Source organism: Phascolarctos cinereus, unplaced genomic scaffold (genome assembly GCF_003287225.1).
Source record: "Phascolarctos cinereus isolate Bilbo 61053 unplaced genomic scaffold, phaCin_HiC Scaffold_5;HRSCAF=322, whole genome shotgun sequence".
Taxonomy (NCBI): domain Eukaryota; kingdom Metazoa; phylum Chordata; class Mammalia; order Diprotodontia; family Phascolarctidae; genus Phascolarctos; species Phascolarctos cinereus.
Window position 1 is genome coordinate 349,000,309 of NW_027555958.1, and position 21,453 is coordinate 349,021,761.

At 38.8% G+C, this 21,453-nt stretch overlaps 1 protein-coding gene across 6 annotated transcripts in view; it reads left to right on the top strand.

The window, feature by feature from the left end:
• Nucleotides 1–21,453, top strand: part of DRC8 (dynein regulatory complex subunit 8) — a 105,682-nt gene that overhangs the window by 70,883 nt on the left and 13,346 nt on the right. For 5 of the 6 annotated variants that reach the window (XM_078156273.1, XM_020982103.2, XM_020982104.2 and 2 more), the window contains one exon: nt 4,585–4,614. The exons of the other annotated variant lie outside the window; for it this stretch is intronic. In XM_078156273.1, the coding sequence (XP_078012399.1) occupies nt 4,585–4,614 (30 nt within the window). The remainder of the gene's footprint in view (nt 1–4,584; nt 4,615–21,453) is intronic. 6 annotated transcript variants of the gene reach the window in all.

The window sequence follows — 21,453 nt, forward strand, 5'->3', positions numbered from 1 at the left end:
ACTGAGTTCTAGTTAAAAATATTTCCATCTGTGCCAATGGAGGGAGTTTCCACACAATCAAGTCCCAGATTGCAATCCAGTTACCACAGGCTCTCAACCGAAGTGTCATCCTAAACTCCTTACTCTCTCCTCCCACATATCCAAGCAGTTGTGAAGTCCTGTGGTCTCTGCCTTCAGAACATCCTTTGGTTATGCCCTTTTTACTCCTTTGACATCACTGCCACCCTGGTGCAGATCTCCTCATCCTTGTATGCCTGCAGACAATTGCAATAGCCTGCTAGTTGACCTCCTTGCATCTGTTATTAGAGAAGTTTAATTCAAAAGAGTTTTTCCCACTTGACCACTTCCTTCATATCCAAGGTGCATTAATTTTGTCTGTGCAGAAGCTTTTCGGTTGCATGTAATCAAAGCTATCTACTTGATCTTTTGTAATTGCCTCTATCCCCTTTTTGGTTAAGAATACATCTATTAACCATTGCTGTGAGAAGTATATGACCTATTTCTTTTCTAATTTTTTTATAGTATGATCTTTAATATTAAGGACATCTATCTATTGAAAATGTGTTGTGGAATATGATGTAAGGTGTTGATCTAAGCCTATTTTACAGCAGTTTTTATCAAATAAAGGTTTTCTCCCCCCCCAGATAATTTATGTTTTCCACTTTACCAAACCTTGGATTATTGAGATTATTGATGATTGCTGCTCTATAATATATTTTGAGGTCTGAAAGTGCTACCTCTTTTCATCATTTCCCTTGATATTCTAGATATTTTGTTTTTCAAAATGGATTTTGTTATTATTTTTATCAAGTTTTATAAAGTACTCCCTTGGTAATTTGATGGGAATAGCATTAATAGTATAAACTAACTTTGTATAGTATTGTCATTCTAATTCTATTGGCTGTGGCCTGGCTATGAGCTCTGAATATTCCTCTAGCTATTTCGGTATTGTTCTTTGTTTCTTTAACGAACACTTTGTAATTAAATCTATACAAGTCTTTTGTGTGCTTTTGGAGATTGATCCCCAGATATTTTATGCATTTTGTGGTTATCTGGAATTAGGTTTCCCTTTCTCTGATTGCTTCTTGGATTTTATTATTGTTATATAGAAATGCAGTTGACTTTTGAGGGTGTATTTTGTGGCCTGCAACTTTGCTAAAGTTATTGTCTCAATTAGTATGTTTGCTGATCTCCTAAGATTTTTCAAGTACACCACCAGTCAATCAATAAATATTTACTATGTGCTAGGCAAACCAATGACCTATTTTCAGTCCTCATTCTGTTCGACTTCTCTTTTAAGACTTTTGTTGGCTTTTAAGGCTTTTAAGACTGTTGACCATCCCCTTCCATGACTTCAGTAACACTGTTCACTCTCTTAATTTTCCTCGTGCTTATCTGACCACTCTGCTTTAGTATCCTTGATGGCACATTATTTTTTTCCTTCCCACTAAGTGTGGGTGTCCCTTACAGCTCTGTTATGAGCCCCTTTGTCTTGCCTCTCTAGACTCTCTCCATGATACCATCAACTTCCATGTGTTCAAGCATTATTTTTACGTATGTGATTCCAAAGTAGATATATCACATCCAGTCTTAGTCTCCCTCTTGAACTCCAACTTACATTTTCAACTTCCTCCTGAATATCCCATAGGTATCTCTAACTCCACATGTCCCAAATAGAACTCATTCCATTTTGCCCATTAAACCCATCCATCTTCCAAAATCTCCCTGTTTTTCTGTCGAGGGCACTACCATCCTTCTAGTTACTCAGGTGTGTAAACTTGGAGAGATCTACGTCCTTTCTCTGCTGCTCACTGCCTTCCATCTTCAGTCAATTGCCAACACATCAGTTCTGTCACTGCGTCTTCCATGTCCATTCCCTTCTCTCCACAAATGGCCATTGCCCTAGTTCAGACTCTCCTCCTTCCTTAAAAATAAAATTTTGGTGTATTTCCTCTATCATTTCTTAACTGTACTATTTATAATCTGACTAATCGAATAATAGCAAACATTTATGTACTGCTTACTAAGAGCCAGGCACTGTACTAAGCACTTTAAATTATCTCATTTTTACCCTTACAACAACCTTGAGAGGTAGTTGCTATTATTTCCCCCATTTTACAGATAGGGAAACTGAGACAGACAGTGGTTAAGTCACTTGTCCAGGATCACACAGCTATTAAGTGTGGGAGACCAGATTCAGGCCTGGTGCTCTAACCACTGTGCTGCCTACCTGGTCTCCCTCCTTCTGGTTTCTCTGCTTTTGCCGAGTGCCTTCTTGCCTTGGGGATATTTCTGTCCTGTGGTCATCTCTTCTGATCAGTGAGTCTGTGGCCCATTATTTCGTACCCACGTGCCCAGGTGATGCTACTTGACTTCCAGAGTCACTCCCCACTTGATGGACTTTTCTGTCTCCTCACCAGTAGCGTTGCCACATTATCCTTCCTTCCCCATCTAGCTCTTCCCTTTCCCAATCCCTTTTATGTGTTGTCGTCCGACATTAACATGTCAGCTCCTTGAGGGTGGGGGCCTTTTTTTTTTGGTTAACTTTTGCTAATATTTGTATCCCCAGTGCTTAGCATGGGGACTGGTATATAGTAAGTACTTAATAAATGTTTTATCTATCCTAATGGGCACTTTATCTATCTCTCCACTTTCCAATCCTTCTTCCACAATTGCCAAATTTCCAAACACAGGGCTTACCTGTCATTTCCCTACTCAAAAAATCTTTAGTGGCTCCCTATTGCCTCTTTTAAAAATTATTATTATTTTTTGGGGGGAAGGAAGGCAGCTGGGGTTAAGTGACTTGTCTAGGATCATACAGCTAATAAATGTCTGAGGTCCTCTTCACTCCAGGGCTGGTGCTCTATCCACTGCACTGCCTACCTGCTGCTTCCTTAATATGTTTTAATAAAATACAAAATCCCCAACTGTGACATTTGGAGCCCTTTACAATCTGTTTCTCATCCACCTTTTTGGACTTATTCTAAGTTACTCCCTTCATATACTCCATATTTCAGCCCAACTGGCCTGTTTGCTATTCCCCAAACTCAACATTTCATATCTGGTCTCCATCCTTCACACCAGGATTGCACTCAGTGCTCCTCTCTACCTTTTAGAATTCCTATCTTTCTTAAAGGTTTCAGATTCCACCTCCCACACAGGCCTTTTCCCTTGGGGGCAGGATCTGTCTTTCCCTTCTTTTTGTATTTCCAGGGCTTAGCATAGTGCCTAGCACATAATAGATGTTGATTGATTGATTGATTGATAGCCTAGTTGTTAATACTCTCCTTTCTGAAATTACTTTGTATTTACTTGTCTGTGTATATATTGTATCTCCTCAGTGGAAGGAAAGGTAGTTGAGGGCTGGACAATTTTGTATTTGTCTTTATATTCCCAGCACTTAACAAGACTGTAATTTAACGCATGTTTGTCCAATTAAATACCATACTTATGGACAAAATGGAAGGATCTGCTGTTAGCATAGTTAAGCTGGATTCAGGGATGATTGACTAAAGGCACAGCCATGGCTGGGTTGATGTCAACTTTGAGATCTCTTATGGGAAGCCCTAGGGATCTATCTATCCTAGGTCCTGGGTCTATTTAATATTTTCCTTTTTTTCAATTAAAAAATAAGCTGGCTAATATCAACCTTTAAATGTGTTAAAATAAAACATTCTTTCTTCCTCTTGTTTTTTTCATTTCTTTTTATGTTTCTGGGTTCAGAGTGGTTGTATTATATGCCTGAGTTAGGCTCTGGTTTTCATCATAATTTTTACACTTTCCTTCTTGACTCACATACCCCACATCATTTGGCATGATGACCAACTCCTACTTTTTAAGAGACCTAGTACTAGAATAGCAGCAAGTGCTGCAGGTCAGGACTGAGAAACATTTTAAGTGCTCTGTGAGTGTGGTGCTTGAAATATGTCTGACTCTGAATATTATCAGTTTTTAACCTTCATAAACCCTGAAATTCAGACTTCTCAATTATTAAACACTCAGCCTCTGGGCAGACTTAGTAAAACAGTTCTAAGAAAAACTCGGTATTAAATGTTTTAACATTTAATGAACCTAACAATTTGAAATATCTATGAATTTTAAACCTTTGGGACTGAAGTTATCCCCAACCATTCAAATAAGGAAAGGAATTATAGCTTACATCTATGTGAAGTACCTCCTCGAGTTCTCTGTACCTCATGGGCACTGTTATTAATTAATGGTGTCGAGGAAACATCATGATTGTCAAATGCAATTGCCACACAATAGAAATAAACCTCTTAGAGTTGTTCCCTGGCATTTATGAACCATGTTAAACCTTTTTTAAATCTTGGATGTTATCACAAGTTCCCTTACATAATAAAAATAGCAAAGAACAAAAGGTCACTAGATTACAATTAAATAATAGCTTTTTAAAATTGTTTAAATGGCTTAATTTTCTCTTAACTAAAAACTATAGGAACATTTTAGTCAATGAAATGAGATCTTATGAAATCCACATCATTGGGAAATGAAAAAGTAATTTTCTAAGAATATTTTTTTTAAAAAGAGAGATAAATTTTTGTTCTGAATTGTTCTATCTTTTAGGATTTGCTGTCCCAAGTTTCTTCAAGGATGGTAGGTGAGAAAGTTGCACTCATGTTTTTGTGTTAGGTGTTGATATTAAATATTCTCATCAGTTTTTATTCTGAAAGATTCTGGGGAGATAGAGCTGCATTATTTTGGTGACTGCAGTGGCATAGCTTTTTTTTTTTTTAAATAGTTTTTTCCAATTCCATGTAAAAACAATTTTTAACATTTGTTTTTTTAAATTTTGAGTTCCAGATTCTCTCCCTACCTCCCTTCTATCCTCCCTCATCGAGAAGACAAGCAATTTGATATCAGTTATACACGTGCAGTCTTGCAAAACATTTCCATATTAGTCATGTTGTGATAAAAAAAACTCAAGAAAAATAAAATTAAAAAACAGTCTGCTTCAATCTGCATTCAGACACTATCAGTTTTTTCTCTGGAGGTGGATAGCATTTTTCATCATAAGTCCTTCAGAATTGTCTTAGATCATTGTATTGCTGAGAATAGCTAAGTTATGCACAGTTGATCATTGTACAATATTGCTTACTGTGTACAATGGTCTCCTGGTTCTGTTCACTTCACTTTGCGTCAGTTCATGTAAGTCTTTACAGGTTTTCTGAAAGCATCTTGCTCATCATTTCTTATAGTACGATAGCATTCAGTCACAATCACATCCCACAGCTTGTTCAGCTCTTCTCAAGTTGATGGGACTTTCTAATTCTTTGCCACCACAAAGGGAGCTAAGTAGTATAACTTTTGATGGTACACTTGCTTGCGCCTTCTAGGCTATCACTGCTTATAATCCTGAGAGATGTACTTCATCTAGTTATGAAGACAAAGAATACGTGTGAGAAATAATTTGAGAATTGAGATTATACAGTTAGGTGAGTACTGAGGGACAGAGTAAAGAAATGATCAGAAGGAGTTGGTGGAAATCCATCAAGATGTGATTATCAAGCACTTGAGGCAGGTTGGTTGTGCAGTAGGTAGAGGCCTGGATTGGGGAAGACATGAGTTCAAATCCAGCCTCAGACCCTTGTGGTTGTGGTTGTATGGTTTGTCCTTTATTCTTGAAGAGGACCATGACATCAAGGAAACGATGACATGACTTGCAATTGAATTGGATTTGAGGGAGGGAGGGCTGTGCAAAGGCACTAGTGCTATATAAAATTAATTATGATTATATTAAATATTTGTTGCCTTATTGAGCATATGGCATTTGTCTTGAGAATTGTTGGGCTGACATATGGAATGGTGCCTAGTAATAGCTTAATAAATACTTATGGATTGATTGATTGATTACTCCTGTTCAGGCCCACTAGGCTGCATGAATCCAGGCAAGTCTCTTAACCCCATTTGCCTCAATTTCCTCATCTGTAAAATGGGAATAATAATAATAATAATAACACCTCCCTCCATCCAAGGGTTGTTGTAAGGATCAAATGAGATAACATAAAGCACTTAACACAGTGTCTGGGAACAGTTGTTATTTATCCTTCACTTTTTTTTTTCTCTCTTGTGAGGCAGTTGGGGTTAAGTGACTTGCCCAGGGTCACATAACTAGTAAATGTCAAATGTCTGAGGTCGCATTTGAACTCAGGTCCTCCTGATTTCAGGGTCAGTACTCTATCCACTGCACCACCTAGCTGCCCCTCTGTGGTGACCACTTTAGAGCGAATATAAAGCAGGGGCAGGTAGGTGGTACAGTGGATAGAGCACCAGGCCTGGAGTCAGGAGGACCTGAGTTCAAATCCAGCCTTAGACACTAGCTGAATGACCCTGAGCAAGTCACTTAACCTTGATTGCCTCTGCCCCACCAAAAAAAAAGAAAAGAGAATGTAAGTCAATGAATCTCAAGTCAGAAGATCTATATTCTCTCTATTCCTTTTTTAGTAACTGATTCACAATTAATATTGCTAAGCTAGTCCATGTATGTGCCTATTGAGAGTTGACAGTGAATATAGCAAAATGCAGACAAAGTATTTGGCAGTGCCTGAAATGCAGGTTGAGGCAAACCACGTTCTTCAGCTTTGAAGTGTTATTTTCCCCCCTTCTGTTTTAATAAAAATAACTACAAAGGCGCTTTACAAATATTATCTTATTTTATTCTCCCAGACACCCTAGGACATGGGTGCTATTCTGATCCTCATTTGACGGACAAGGAATCTGAGGCAGGCCATGGTTAAGTGACTTGCCCAGGATCACACAGTTAGTGTCTGAGGCTGGATTTCAACTCAGATCTTCCTGACTTCAGGTTCAACTTTCTATCTGCTGTACCACCTAGTTGCCTGAAAGTAAAAAATATGTGCATTTTAACAAATGATAAATTGGATATTTAGAGAATAGGAGCATTCCTCATACTTAAATTCATGCTCTCCGGTTCACCGATGCCTCTTTGTTGCTGCTTCCTGTTTTTCTTGTTAGGGCACCTGAAGTATTTACTACCCAGTGCTCTGGCTGCTTCAGCCTTGGTCACTAATCTCCTTGTAGCTTTCCTGGGTTAGATTACAACAGGGCCCTCATGCTATTTCCCCTGAAGGACCTACAGCTTGCTGCTGCCGCTCCTCTTACCTCTATTATGTTTAGATTTAGGGTTTTTTTTTTCTGCATCTAAAACATCGCCTTTCACCTGGAGTATCACAATGGTCTTTTAATTGGTCTTCCCCTCCCGAATCTTTCTTTTCCCTTTTTTCCGATCCATCTTCCACACAGTTGCAAAAGTAATATTCCCCAACCACAGGTCTGACCAGGTCACTCCCCTGCTCAGCGAACTCCAGGGGTTCCCCAGTACCTCCAGTATCAAATGTTTGGCATTTAAAACGCTTCACAGCCTGGCTCCAGGCCTAATATACATCACTCCCCAGCATACCATTGGCTAGACCGTAGGGTTCAGCTGATCCGGCCTTTTTGCTACTCTTCCCACAAAACTCCATCTCTGTGCTTTTGTGAAAGTTGTGCAAAAGCTTTCCAATTTTCTATGATCCAAATTGACCTTTTTGTGTTTTATGATCACTCCTCTCCCTCTAGCCATCGTTGTGAAAGATACCATTTCCTCTTGTCCTTTAATTTTTTAATGCTATGAAGAAATGCATTCAAGGACCTGCCTAATCTCATGACACCTCACCCACCCAGCCTTATCTCCCTATTGCTCTATGTTTCAGACAAACTGGACCACTCACCGTCCTCTGTTTCCTTGCCTCCCTGCCTTTGCTTATAGTGTTCTCCAAATGCCCAGAATTCCCCTTTTACTCCCTTCCCCTCCTCATCTTTGCTTGTTAAAAACCTGCCTATCCTTCATGACTCAGGTCAAATGCAATGAAACTCTCATTTCTAATAATGTAAAATGATCTTTTCTTAATTCCTTTAACTCTCTGTATCTTGTTCTCTTTTCTCTTAGCTATTTGTCAGTCAATCAGTTAATAAGCTATTACTGAGGGTTTACTGTGTGCCAGGCACTGTGCCGTGCACAAGAAATACAAGGAAAGGCAAAAACACTTGCTGTCCTCAAGGACCTCACAATCTAACAGGGAAGAAGAGATGTGAATATTTGTGTATATACAAGATACGTGCAAAGTATGTGAAGGTAATCTGAAAGGGGAAGGCATTTGTAGCTGGTGGGACCAGAAAAGATGGGATTTAAGATGAGTCTTGAAGGAAGCCAGGGAAGCTAAGAATTGGAGGTGAGGGGTACAAGCATTCTAGGGCTGGGGGACAGCCAATACAAAGGCGTGGGGATAGATGAAGTGTCCTCCTTGAGGAACTGCAAATGGGCCCGTGTAGCTGAATCATAGAATACATGAGGGAAGTTAAAGTCTGAGAAGGCTGAAACGGTAAGAAGGGGCAAGATTAGAAATGCCAAACATAAAAGAGATTGTGAGGCGTGTGTGTGGTGTGTGTGTGTGTGTGTGTGTGTGTGTGTGTGAGAGAGAGAGAGAGAGAGAGAGAGAGAGAGAGAGAGAGAGAGAAATGGTTAGACCTATGCTTTAGAAAAATCAGCTTGTCAACCAGGCAGAGAATAGGATTAGAGTGGGAAGAGATTTGAGACTGGGAGACCAGAGATGAAGTTATTGTAGTAGTCCAGGGGAGAGGTGATAAGGGCTTGAAATGTGGTTGTGATTGTATAATTGGAGAGAAGGAGACTTTTTTTTTTTGCTCAGGCAGTCAGGTTTAGGTGACTTGCCCAGGTTCACACAGCTAGTAAGTGTCAAGTGTCTGAGGATGGATTTGAACTCAGGTCTTCCTGACCCCAAGGCCAGAGCTCTATCCACTGCACCACCTGGCTGCCTCCAAGGAGACATTTGTGTATGTGTCCTTTTTCTCTTACCAAGGGTAGGATGATAGGAACCATGTCTTATTCATCTTTTACTACAGGTATTTTCTTTGCCTCTTTCTATCTCCCCCAGCACCATACTCTACCCATAGTAAAATCTTGATAAGTATTTGTTAAAATGAAATATACTTTGTGTCATGTAAAGGTCCTGGGAGGGCTGAAACATCAGATACTTTCAGATGACCACTGAGTAGGTTTTGATTGTAGAAAAAGTGGTGCAGGAGATCACACCAGAGGAAATTACATTGGGAGATCAAGCCTGAGTCGTAGGGAGTTAGAACATAGAATGAGGTCACTTAAAGGAGTACACAGGAAGAAACCAAAGGCAACTTGCCTATTTTACAGTTTTGCCCGGGGATGATCTTAAACCTAGTATAAGAAAAAATGATTTTTTTCCACCAATGTAATTTTAAACATATACATACTTTAAGACACTCTACATGTTCTGCCATAAAGACTCCAAAACTTGGGATTTTCACAATTTCAGGGAGCTCTGTATCCTTTATTTTTTAGAAACCTTTCAAAAACCATAGAAGCTAGGTGGCACAGTGGATAGAGCAACAGCCCTGGAGTCAGGAGGACCTGAGTTCAAATTTGGCCTCAGACACATGATACTCACTAGCTACATGGCCCTGGGCAAGTCACTTAACCCTAATTGCCTCACAAAAAAAACCCCAAAAAAAACCAAAACAAAATACAACAAACAAACCAAAACCATAGAAGCATAGACACTTGAACTTTGGAAGGGAACTTAGAGCCAGTCTACCCTGCTCATTTTACCAATGAGAGATGAAGTATCTAGTCAGTGGCATAAATAGGATTAGAACCCTAGTCTCCAGACTCCCAGGCTGTTGTCTTCAGTGGGTCTCCTTTGCTTCTAGGCCAAGCACAAACTCCTAACCCTACCATTTAAAGCCCACACAATCTGTCTCCAGCCTGCATTTCTAGGCTTGTCTGACTACATACATTCCATGATGAGGCAAATTGGACTATTAATTAGCATTTCCCAGGGGTCAGTGTGCCACCTCCCACTTCTGCTCTTGTGCCAAGTGGGCATTCCCTCTACATCTCCTTCTTTTATATTCTTTATCTTTAGTAATACTGGTCACTAAGAGTTATTAGCACATTAATAATAGTGTTAATATTTATAATGCAGTAATTACTACTAACCTAGTTAATAATTATTTATCGATGCTGAGCTCATTCACCACATCCTTGCCATTCTTCTAGCTACAAGTATTTTTCTTTCTTCTCACATATTCCTAGAACACAGCACCTTCTTGGCCATGGAAAGGGATTAACGTTTGTTGAATTGAGTTAAATTGAATTTCTGGTATGCCTCCCTATTTTTTCCCCTTAATAGTATTTTATTTTTTTCCAATTACATGTAAAGAAAGTTTTCAATATTCTTTTTTCTTTCTTTTTCTTTTTTTTCTTTTTGGTGAGGCAGTTGGGGTTAAGTGACTTGCCCAGGGTCACACAGCTAGTGAGTATCGGATGTCTGAAACTGGGTTTGAACTCAGGTCCTCCTGACTCCAAGGAGGAGCTCTATCCACTGTGCCACCTAGCTGCCCCCTCAACATTCATTTTGGTAAAATTTTGAGTTCCATATTTTTCTCCTTCCCTTCCCTCTCCCCCAGACAGCAAACAGTCTGATATAGGTTATCCACGTACAATCATGTTAAACATATTTCCATGTTAGTCATGTTGTGAAAGAAGAGTCAGAACAAAAGACTCCCTATTTTTTAAATTAAAAAGAACCTAAAGCTAAAGAAAGACATATTCTTTGATGTATTTCATCAGTGGAACGATGGTTTTACCTTTAGTTCCTGACTTATTTGAAGTTTCAATTCTTGGGAGGCTGGCTTTTTTGCTCCTTAGTTACATCCCTGACTGTAGTTTGGGCGCACTGCCACCAGGTGGCAGCAATGTGCCATAATTAAGCTTCTCAGCTTGAAGCTGTATCCTTCCTATAATGTTACATGGTGACTTTCTGCTCAAGCAGATTTAAACAATGAATTTTAATAACTTTTTATATTAACATAATTATTAAAATAGTTTATATTAAAGTTTTAAACAATAATTAAATTTTTAGAGGTATTATAAAGCTGACTTTTGAAAGGATTCCTAACATACATGGACATCTTTCCTCATGTTCTGAATTTTTTTTTTAGTCCTTTTCCTCTTTTAACCTATTTGGCTTCCAAGGAGCCCTGTCTCCTTTAATGTGTCCAGAACTTCTCCCTGCATTTTATTCTCAACTAAGCACCTTTAGTTGTCTTACTTGGCAAAACAGTTGTTTTCCAGTTCTCTTAGGTAAGGATCAATTTAATCAATCAATCCATCACTCCACCTACTTATGTAGAAAAAGGCTCTTTCCCTGATACCTTTCTCAGGGGAGAATATCGTTATTGAATCAATAAATCAATCAAATGCAACCTGATTAATCGAGTAGGGAATGAGTAGAATATTTCCAGCCATGAAATGAAATTATGTCATACAGGAAATGTGTAAGGATAGGTTGAAGAGACTGAGCTGTGGCCTGTAAGTTTTGAATAAAAGATCAAGGCAATTCAAAACCCAGAATGCAATTATCTTGGCAATTATCAGTGGTAGAAACAGTTCCAGCCAAGCCCCTGAGAGGATGGTTATTTGGGAGTGGGCAGTGGGACAGGAGGAAAGCCTCTGCCTTTCCTTTCCTTCCTTCTCTAGCTCTTGCCCAGAGAAAAACCCTGTGAACTTGGAAAGTCTGAAAAACTTGGAATTCTCAAGAGCACCCTTTAGAACAGCTGATGGCTGTCTTCTTTAGGAGCCAAGGACAAACCATACACTAGAGAAACTACACCATACCTAGGGGCAGTTTTGTGGGAGGCTCACGAAGGGGAGATCAGGACGTGCAAGAGTTACTTTACTCCCTTTGCCGCATCATATGTTCTAGTCTTGAGCCCCCTTTCCCTTGGGTTCTTCATATACTTGTGGGAGAGCATGCCTCCGATTTGGGGGTGATATTTTGTACCAACTGCCCCAACTAGATCATCTTAGTAAAAATCTGTTTATAAAAATCATTAATTCTGACTGGCTAATCAATATCAATAGATAAACAGTGGGGGGGGGGAAGCACACCAGTGGGAACCCCTGAGCTGCAGTACTAGAATATCTCCTCAATCCTTCAGGGTTACCCCTAGAACCTTGAGAGGAAGAGGTTGCTAGCCTTGTTCCGAGGACCCATCCTGCTGATGTGAACTGGGGTTTAAGGTAGTCACACCCGAGCCGGCACCATATAAGGAAGGAGTTACTAGGGAGGAAATGAAAGGAAACATCATTCCTATGTCTTTCACTCTCAGCTAATCTTGCCTTAGGTTACAGCTTCAGAGGGTGTCTGAAGTAGAAATGCATCAGAACAAAGCATCAACTTGGGGATTAAACAGAAAAAGGAATGGGTTTCTTCTTGGAATGTATGAATAACACATACAATGGTTGTACTGTCATATCTAGGTAGGTAGGTAGGTAACATATTCATATTTATGGCTCTGTGGTGACTCAGACACAGACTTTCCTCCTAAATCTGGTTAGTATAAAACATGAATGTAGTCTGTGGTGTGGGTGGGAAGATCAGGGAGAAGAGAAGAGCAGCAAAAGTGACAATGATGAAGTGAGTCGTGATGATAAAAATGAATAAAAGATCTTTGAGCTGAAAAAAGTTAAAAAAAAGACCTTTCATGATAAATTTATTTTATCTGACAATTTTGTGTATTTTTTTCTTTTTAAAGTGATCTTATTTTAATGATATATCCTAGAAATCTGTGTGACATATGGAACCAATGTATTTTTAAAATATAATAATAATTGCATGTGTAATTATTTTCAGTGTATTTTCCCCTTTTAAATGCATTTCATTTCAGGGAATATGGCCTACAGTCTAACCAGCTACATGGCGCAGTGGATAGAGTGCTGTGCCTGGAGTCAGACATACCTGAGTTCAAATTCAGCCTCAGACACTAACTGTGTGTGTGTAATGTTGGTTTATTTCCAAGATATAACTGTTGCTCACATTGAAAAAATGTAATCATCTCTTCCAAGTCAATTTGAGCTGGCTGTATCCAGCACATCCCTGGAAACAAATCCACATATTAGCTGTGTCTGAAAATGTGTATCTCATTCTCTAAGCCCCGTATCCTTTTACTGAAGTGAACCAGTTTCCTTGATTGAATCAGAAGAGGCAGTTCCATTGGCTGGGAAGTGATTGGTCATGCCCTTAATTTTCCTTTAAAAAGCTGACCTCACCAGTTCTGAGGGAGGCCAGGCAGGAGCCAGCTATTGAGGAAAAGCCAAACCAAAAATTTTATATTTGATCTTGGAGGGAACAGGGAGCCTCTAGTTGTTATTGAATAGTGGTGTGACATGGCCATACTTGCACTTGACATAGACCACTTTGGTAGCTTAGTGAGACATGAATTGGCAGGGGGCAGGGGAGAAACTCAAGGCAGGAAAACTAACCAGAACGCCATTGTTTATTCTAGTCTGAGGTGAGGAAGGCCTTCACCAGGGTGATGGCAAGTGTCAGGGGAGAGAAGGGAGTAGGTGTGAGAGTCATTCCCACAATCTTTCCAGCAGACAATGAAAGATTAACAAGTGTTCACTAAGGACCTGCTGTGGACTAGGTGCTAAGGATGTCAGCAGAAAGGGGAGACTGAGCTTCCATTCCATAGAATAGTCAGTATTCCTCCTGACAGTTTCAAGAAGGAACATGTTAGAGAGAATGGTTGCCCTTCATTTTCGCTTCATATTCTCCTGGTGTATTATTAATATATTCAGTCATTATGTACAGTCATTATTCACGACTTAAAAATATTGACATTTTGTTTTGACAGAACGGATGCTTCCTGACAGACATCCAGACAAAATCCTTTATAAACCACATTTCCCAGAAAGAAAAAAGTTATATTGTGAATTCTGAAAAGATGGGCGTGTCCTTTAACTTTGGCTTTTTGTTGTTTAGTCATTTTACAATCCTGTCTGATTCTTTGTGACCCCTTTGGGGTTCTCTTGGCAAAGATACTGGAGTGGTTTTGCCATTTCCTTCTTCAGCTCATTTTACAGATGAGGAACTGAGACAAACAGGGGTAAGTGACTTGCCCAGGATCACACAGCTAGAAAGTGTATAAGGCTAAATTTGAACTCAGGTCTTCTTGACTCTAGGTCCAGGGCTCTATCCACTGTACCAGGTAGCTGCCTATTAACTTTGGCAGCCTGCTACTAATATTTAATCATTACATTTGACTACAGTTTTGTTACCTCCTCATGTTAATTTTATTTACATTGCATATATCTTTTTTTTAAACTCCTTTCACCATTCTCCATGTAATTTTAAACATTTCTTGAGGAAACTGAAACAGAGAGATTAATGGCCTTGCCTGAGGTCACACAGCCAGTCAGTATCTCAGTCAGGATTAGAACACAGGTCTTTCTGACTCCAAGTCCTTTACTCTATCCATTGCACCACGTTGCTTTCCAGCACCTGTGATTTTGTTGCTCCTTTACAATTTAGTGGGTTGTCTTTTAGAGCGTTGTTGTTGTTCATCACGCTGTGATAGCTGGTGTCTGTCTCTGGGGCCTTTCCAGCTCAGAGGGTCCTGCTAGAATTTGTGCTCCCCTGGAATAGCCTTCAAGAAGCTAGGGTGGCCTCTGTCTCACCATGAGGCAGAGTGGAAGGGTTTGAGCGGAGGAAAGGTTTCTCAACAAGTACTTCTTGGTTGATTGAGAGTAATACATTCCATGGGTTTGCTAGCTGCTGTTTAAAGTAGACCAGCATCTATACAACCCAAAACATCCTCTTTTAAATTCTAATGAGGGATCTCTAGTTTTGCTGTTTCAGGAGCTTGAGAACAAGTCTATATTCACTTTATATCCAGGATTTTATAAACTTTGACTTAATCTCTGCCGTTTGAATTCTGTCCTTTTTCCCAATCTATCATTATGGAAACACTTCCTTTCCTGTGGTCAGTTAACTGTCTGCATCTTTTTCTACCCCTTTTGTAAGTAAACATGGTATTTTGGGTGTGGTTGCAGCATGCAGTTTAAATGATAACATTTTCAGTTTCCAGTGCCCTTCCTGAAGTTGCATGGTCCTCATTTTATTAGTAGTGTTTTGTTTTGTTTTTTCTTAGCTGTGGCAGCCCATTTGGGCTGATGTTTCATACACAAAAGAATTTGAGGTGGAAGGGACCTTAGAAGTCTTCTAAAGTCCAGCTTCGCCATTTTATAGATAAGAAGGCTGAGGTCCAAGGAGGTTATGTGACTTGCATAGGAAAATAGTCTACAGTGATTTCTAGATTATTTTTCGAAGTTGAAATTGATAATTCAAAACTAATCATCATATATAATTACCACTATAACTGCTAGGCTCAAGGTGTCTAAGGTGGTCACCTTCACCCTTTCCCACTAAGAGGCCCTAGCTCTGGACCCACAGATGCAGATCAGGTTCAATCCTGGGGAACTTGACGTCCTAAGAGAGAGTTCAGGCTCTTCTTGCTCCCTCTATGGCTTTTTTTTTAACCCTACTATGGAGCCCTGGGAAAAGTTACTTAAAATTTAGATTTGGCTTATGTCTAGGGTCTCCTCAAAAAGGGGGGTAGAAAGGTATTCAGTGTACAATGTAAATGAGGTATAGGACAGTTATTTATTTCCTCTACACAAAAGGAAATGTTAAACATTAAAGACTCATAGCATGAAATTAACAAAAACTTAAACAAGCACCTTACCCCCACTCCTTACTAGGGGAAGAACTGCACATTCTAGAAGCAGGAGAGAAGGAAAGACAGAGTAACAAAAGAGTGTAGTCACTCCTTTTGAAACCCACTGAATAGCCTGATTTTCCTTGTTCAATGGCCAATCGTCTCTGAAAAAGCTTTGACCTAGACTGCCTCCTGTAGTTATAGGGGGTAGGGAATGATACAAGAGGCCATCCAGAGTCTTCTGTTTTTTTCCAAAAACACCAAGTCCTACAGTGTTAAGCTACATGTTTCCCTAGAGGTTGCTAGAAGAGTCCAGTACATGTTCTATAGGATACATTCCAATTCAAACCCTACTACAACACACACACACACACACACACACACACACACACACTTGCACCTAAATGAAAAGATAAATACATTAAATTGTATCTACTACTTCTCTTTCCATTTATACAATTTTGTGAGGTGCTCCTGTACTTTTTCCCATCATCTTTCCTTAGTGTCATCTTCGTACTTGGGATACCACGAATATTCAGAAATTTCATCGTGCATCTTCCCTTCCAGATAATTCATTAAAGTGTTTATGAATTATGAGACTAGTACTAGCACTAATACCTCCCCAAAGTCTCATTGTTAATATTTCTTCATCTAGAGAAGTTATCTGTTTGTCATCCTCATTGCACCCACTTCCCAGGGCTGTTGTGAGGATCAGAGTTGTTGGAATTTTTATGTAAAGTGATTAGCAATGTCTGGCACAGAGTAGATGCTTAATAAACAAGCATTTGCTTGTTTCCTTCCTCCTTATTTTCCCTGTCTTTAAACTACTTTTCAATCCAACACAGCATGGTTTTGTTCCCTTTTATATTTATTTCAATAAAATAGCTAACCTCATTAAAGCCTTTTTGAAAATTTAAATAAATTCATTTGCTCCCTTTATTCATAAGCGAATTTGCCCCCATAGAATGATTGTTGACTGTTATTTTCCAGAAGACAGCTTTGTTGGCTCTGAGTATCCATCAAGAGAATAGAGACCGCCCAGGCACCACAAGGTGGTGGTGGTGGTGGTGGTGCTGGTGGTAAGTAGGGTTGGTTGTGGGGAGTGAAAGTTGAGTTAATATCTAGCGGAGCGGAGCTGAGTGAGTTTGAGTCAGCTGGAATAACATAAGCTATTTTGATAGCAGATCTGCAACTATTTAGTAATTTATAGACACAGAGCATTGTGGGGGGGGAGGTGCAGACAGGTACCACTGAGAGATTAAATGACTTGCCCACAGTCTCACAGATACACTTTGTGTGGAAATGAAAAAAAAATTCGTGATACATGCTCAATAAGCATCTATTAAGTACCTCTGTGCCAGGTGTTATGCTAAACAGTGGTACTTAGAGGCAAAAGACAGCCCATATCCTCAAGGAGCTTACAATCTATATAGGTATAATATTTATATAGTGTTTTGCTGTTTAAATATCTTTTAACACATATCAACTCATTTAATACCTGCAACAGCTCCCTGAGGGTAGATGGTATTTTTTTTTCAAATGGAATAAATGAAAATATTATTATCTACGTTTTATAGACGAAGAAGCAAGCAGAGACATTGTGACTTAACCTAAGGTCACACAGATAGTAACTTGCAGAACTGGGTCTCAGATTTAGGTCTTGCTGGCTCCATTCTCAGTAGGTTCCCTTTTCCAACATGACACCCCTTTTCAATTTTGTTTCCCAATAGTAAGAAGGCCTGTGTCCCATAAGGATTCGGTAGTTTAATTTAGAATTTTACAAATACCAAAGGTTGTGCAAACTGTAAATATGTCAAAATAGATCTTCTAACACTTTTCTAAATCCTGAGAGCAAAAATATTCTTAGATCATATGGTAATTCGATTTATACAATTACTCCTTAATATAAATATCATTTTTTTGGTTGAATTTTTTTCCTCTCTTCAGGATAAAAAACATTCTAATGAATACAGACTGCCCTAAAAGTCCTGGTGAAGTATTAAGCTTCAAGCTTAAAAATCTTAAATACATTAATTTACATCATTCATTTAAGCTTGAAACTTAGAGCTGCACTAAGACTTTTGGGACATGCTGCATTGTTATCTTTTTTAAGTTTTTTTTTTGCCCTAATATCTTTATACTTGCAACCTAAACTTCTTATTTTAACTCCTGAGCACAAAAATGTCTTTCTCCTGGTCTTTGTAATTTTTCACTATGAATAGTTAAAAACAAATCTTGTGTGTATCTTTTGTTGGTGACCTGGAACTAGTTGAAATGTAAGTGCTTCATAAAACATCTTAACTACAGATATTATCTTGGTTTTTGTGAAGCATGAAATAGTTCAGTTTATTGACTGATTGTTGTGTCACTAGAGAGAAATGAATTTTCTCTGTGTGTGTTTTATTGTATCTTTTCGGTGGATTCAGCATTAAAATAAATAATGTGGTAATGGGAGAAGATATAGCTTAATGATTTGACTAGAGGAGAGGGAGTCAGGAACTCTAGGTTGTAATAGAATCAGAACCCCTGACTTCCTCTATGGCTTTGGCTAAAGCACTTAACCTTTCTCTGCCAACATTTTCTCATCTGCAAGAACATTGACCTGTTTTTACTAGAGTGGAGTCAGAAATAGTATTTGCCTAGTGCATTGAGATTCTTAGATGGCTGATGTCATAAAAGAAAATATTATTACCGTTATCATTATTTAGTTTCATAAATACATTCTTCTCTATAGGTACCTCCATTGGTAATAGCCTTTTGTTATTACCTTCATTCCTCCCCACTAACCTTTATCTCCTAAGCAAAACAATTTGGAAGGATGTTATAGGTATTTTAAGATCAAGTACCCTTTTTTTTTTTAATAAGCTGCCTCCCATTGACCTCCAAGCTATTTTCCTTCAAATGAAAGAAAAGCTTTTTATTAATTTCTGAATTTTATCAATTCTACATATTTTCTTATTACTCCGATTTTTTTGCTTTTGTTTAGTGGAGGGGCCATATGATGAAAAAATTTACAAACCACAGAATGAGAGATTTGTTGCTGCTAAAAGATCGGTTTCCCCTCATTTTTAGTCCAGAATACTGTGGAAATTAGAAATATTAGACATTACTGTCAATTAACGTACCTTCATCCAGGTCAGGGGAGAGAAAGCAAGCAAAAATGAATGAACAAATGAATGAAAAAGCATTTGTTAAGCACTGTGCACCCAGCACTGGGTACAAGAGCTTTGCAAACTTCTGGGATATCCTATTTAAATGCTAACTATTAATAAATACTAGCCATCACTCAAAAAATCCATCTCACTATCTTGACATAGTGCCTGAAATTTCACCAATTAGAGATTCATTTCTTTGGGATAAGGCTTCATGTTTAACCTCATGTTTAACCATGTAGCCTAAAAAAGAATATATAATATTCTACTATGAGGAAACAAAACTTGATTTTATTTTACCTGAACAATACAGCCACTATTCCAGTACAACCTTTTAGTACCTGAAGGAATGTAATAGGTTCCTGCTGATCACATGCAGACTTTGAGATTGATTTTGTGATCTGTGATTTTGCTGAGATTGGTTCTTCCTTCGTTAATATAGCTCACCACCTCTCTATGACTTAGGGAATTGTTTTTGAGAGTTAACTGTGGCTGCCAAATTCATCACCCTTTGGCCCACCCAGTGCTGAGTCTCTCTGAGCTAAGCAGGACTGGTCCTGGATGATAAGCATACAGTTCACCCTCAGAGCCTTTCTAATAGACTTCATTCTTTACCACCATATTCTTTGAGAGCCCAGGGTCACCTTCATCCCACAATGAGGCATCAGAGTGGGACTCTGGTGAATTATTTTTGAAGGTTAATATGGTTGTGTAAATGCATGTGTTTATATGTGTTTGTGTGTATGCTGTATAGTTTCAGTGAAAGGATAGCCCTTGAGCATGTATGGATCTGGCTCGTCAAGGCTCTGTTATGGTTTGATCTCTTTCTAATTGGAAAAAGAGAGTGGAAATTTCCATTCAGCCCTGTAAATCTTCATTTTAACTCCATTAAATTGTAAGCTCCTTGAAAGCAAAGATTGTTGGTGCCTTTCTTTGTATCCCCAGCGCTTCAGCTCTAGTAGGTGCTTAATAAATGCTTGTACTTGATTGTACCATTCTTTACAAATTCTGAGCCTGGTAGCCATGCCGTGAAGATCAATTTAACTTTGGCCACTAGAGGGCAATATTTATTAATGAAACATTTGTGTTGTGGCTGGCTTATTTAAAGGCATGCTAAACATCTTAATTATTTTCTATTAATTTTAAAATCAAAAGAGCTACCTTATCCCTTCTACTCTGTTTCTTCCTTGTTCCTTCTCTCTCTCCTTTACTTTTATAAAAATGTTAACAGAGCATCTAAAAACCTCCTTTACTATCCTGACATCTTTTCCTAAATTTTTTTTAAAGAAAATTTTATTTTATATCTGTTGAGTTTTGTTAGGAAATAACGACATTATGTATTTCCCAACTTGGTGGTCACAGTCTTTGGAGTCAGAGTAAATGGTGTGGGAGACAGAGACACTGACACATATGACAATGTCATTAATAATGACGATGATAATAGCTAACGTTTTTATAGTGTTTGGGCAGCTAGGTGGCACAGTGGATAGAGCACTGGGCTTGGAATCAGGAAAGACTAATTTTTTAAAAAAATTAATTTATTTTGAATTATCAGCAATCACTTCCATAAGATTTGGGGTTTTAAATTTTTCTCCCTCTCCTTCCTCACCTCAAGACAGTGCGCAGTCTGATATAGGCTATACCTATACATTCCTATTAAACATATTTTCACATTAGTGATGTTGTAAGGATGAATTAGAACCAATAGGAGGAACCACCAGAAAGAGGAAATGAAACACAACAGAAAAAAAATAGCAAATAATATGTTTCAATCTGCATTCAAACTCCATAGTTCTTTCTTGGGATGTGGATAGCATTTTCCATCATGAGGCCTTTGGAGATGTCTTAGGTCCTTGAATTGCTGAGAAGGGCTAAGTCTATCAATATTAAAGACTCATCTTCTTGAGTTCAAATATGGCCTCAGACACTTACTAGCTATCTATCTGGGCTCAGACACTTACTAGCTATTGGGCAAATCACTGAACCCTGTTTGCCTTAGTTTCCTCATCTGTAAAATGAGCTGGAGAAGGAAATGGCAAATCACTCCAGTATCTTTGCCAAGAAAACTCCAAAATAGGCCCGCAAAGAGTTGGAAACAACTGAACAACAACATGTAGTGTTTATTATGTGCTAGGCACTGAGCTGAGCGCTTTACAATGATGATTTCATTTGAACCTCACAGCAACCCTGGGAGGGAGGTGTTGTTATCATCCTGATGTTACAAATGAGTCATTGAAGAATCATAGATCTTCGAATGGGAAGGAAACATAAAGACCAATCAAAGTCCAGCCCCTTAATTTTACAAATGAAGAGACTGATATGTCTAGCATGATGTTCTAGCGTGACCTTAGGGTTAAACTGTCTTTGTGATGACCAAAAATCTATTCTCTGCTATTCCTCCTTAAAGTTCTAGGCCAACAAGGCTGTTCTTGAAAAAGTGGTCCTTTTATCTTGAAAAGGTTGAGAGGGACACAATGATAGGCATTAGGTCAGTACTGTACTCTCCCTGGCCTCTAGAGAAAGTTTCTGGAATAAGCAGAATAGGAACAAACTGTGTTTTATTTATTTTAGAATGATTGTCCCCTAGACAGTCTCACCGGGCAGAGCTTTGTTTTTATGAGGATCCCAGGGGGGTGGCAGCTCCAGAGGTCTACTCATGCACATCAGA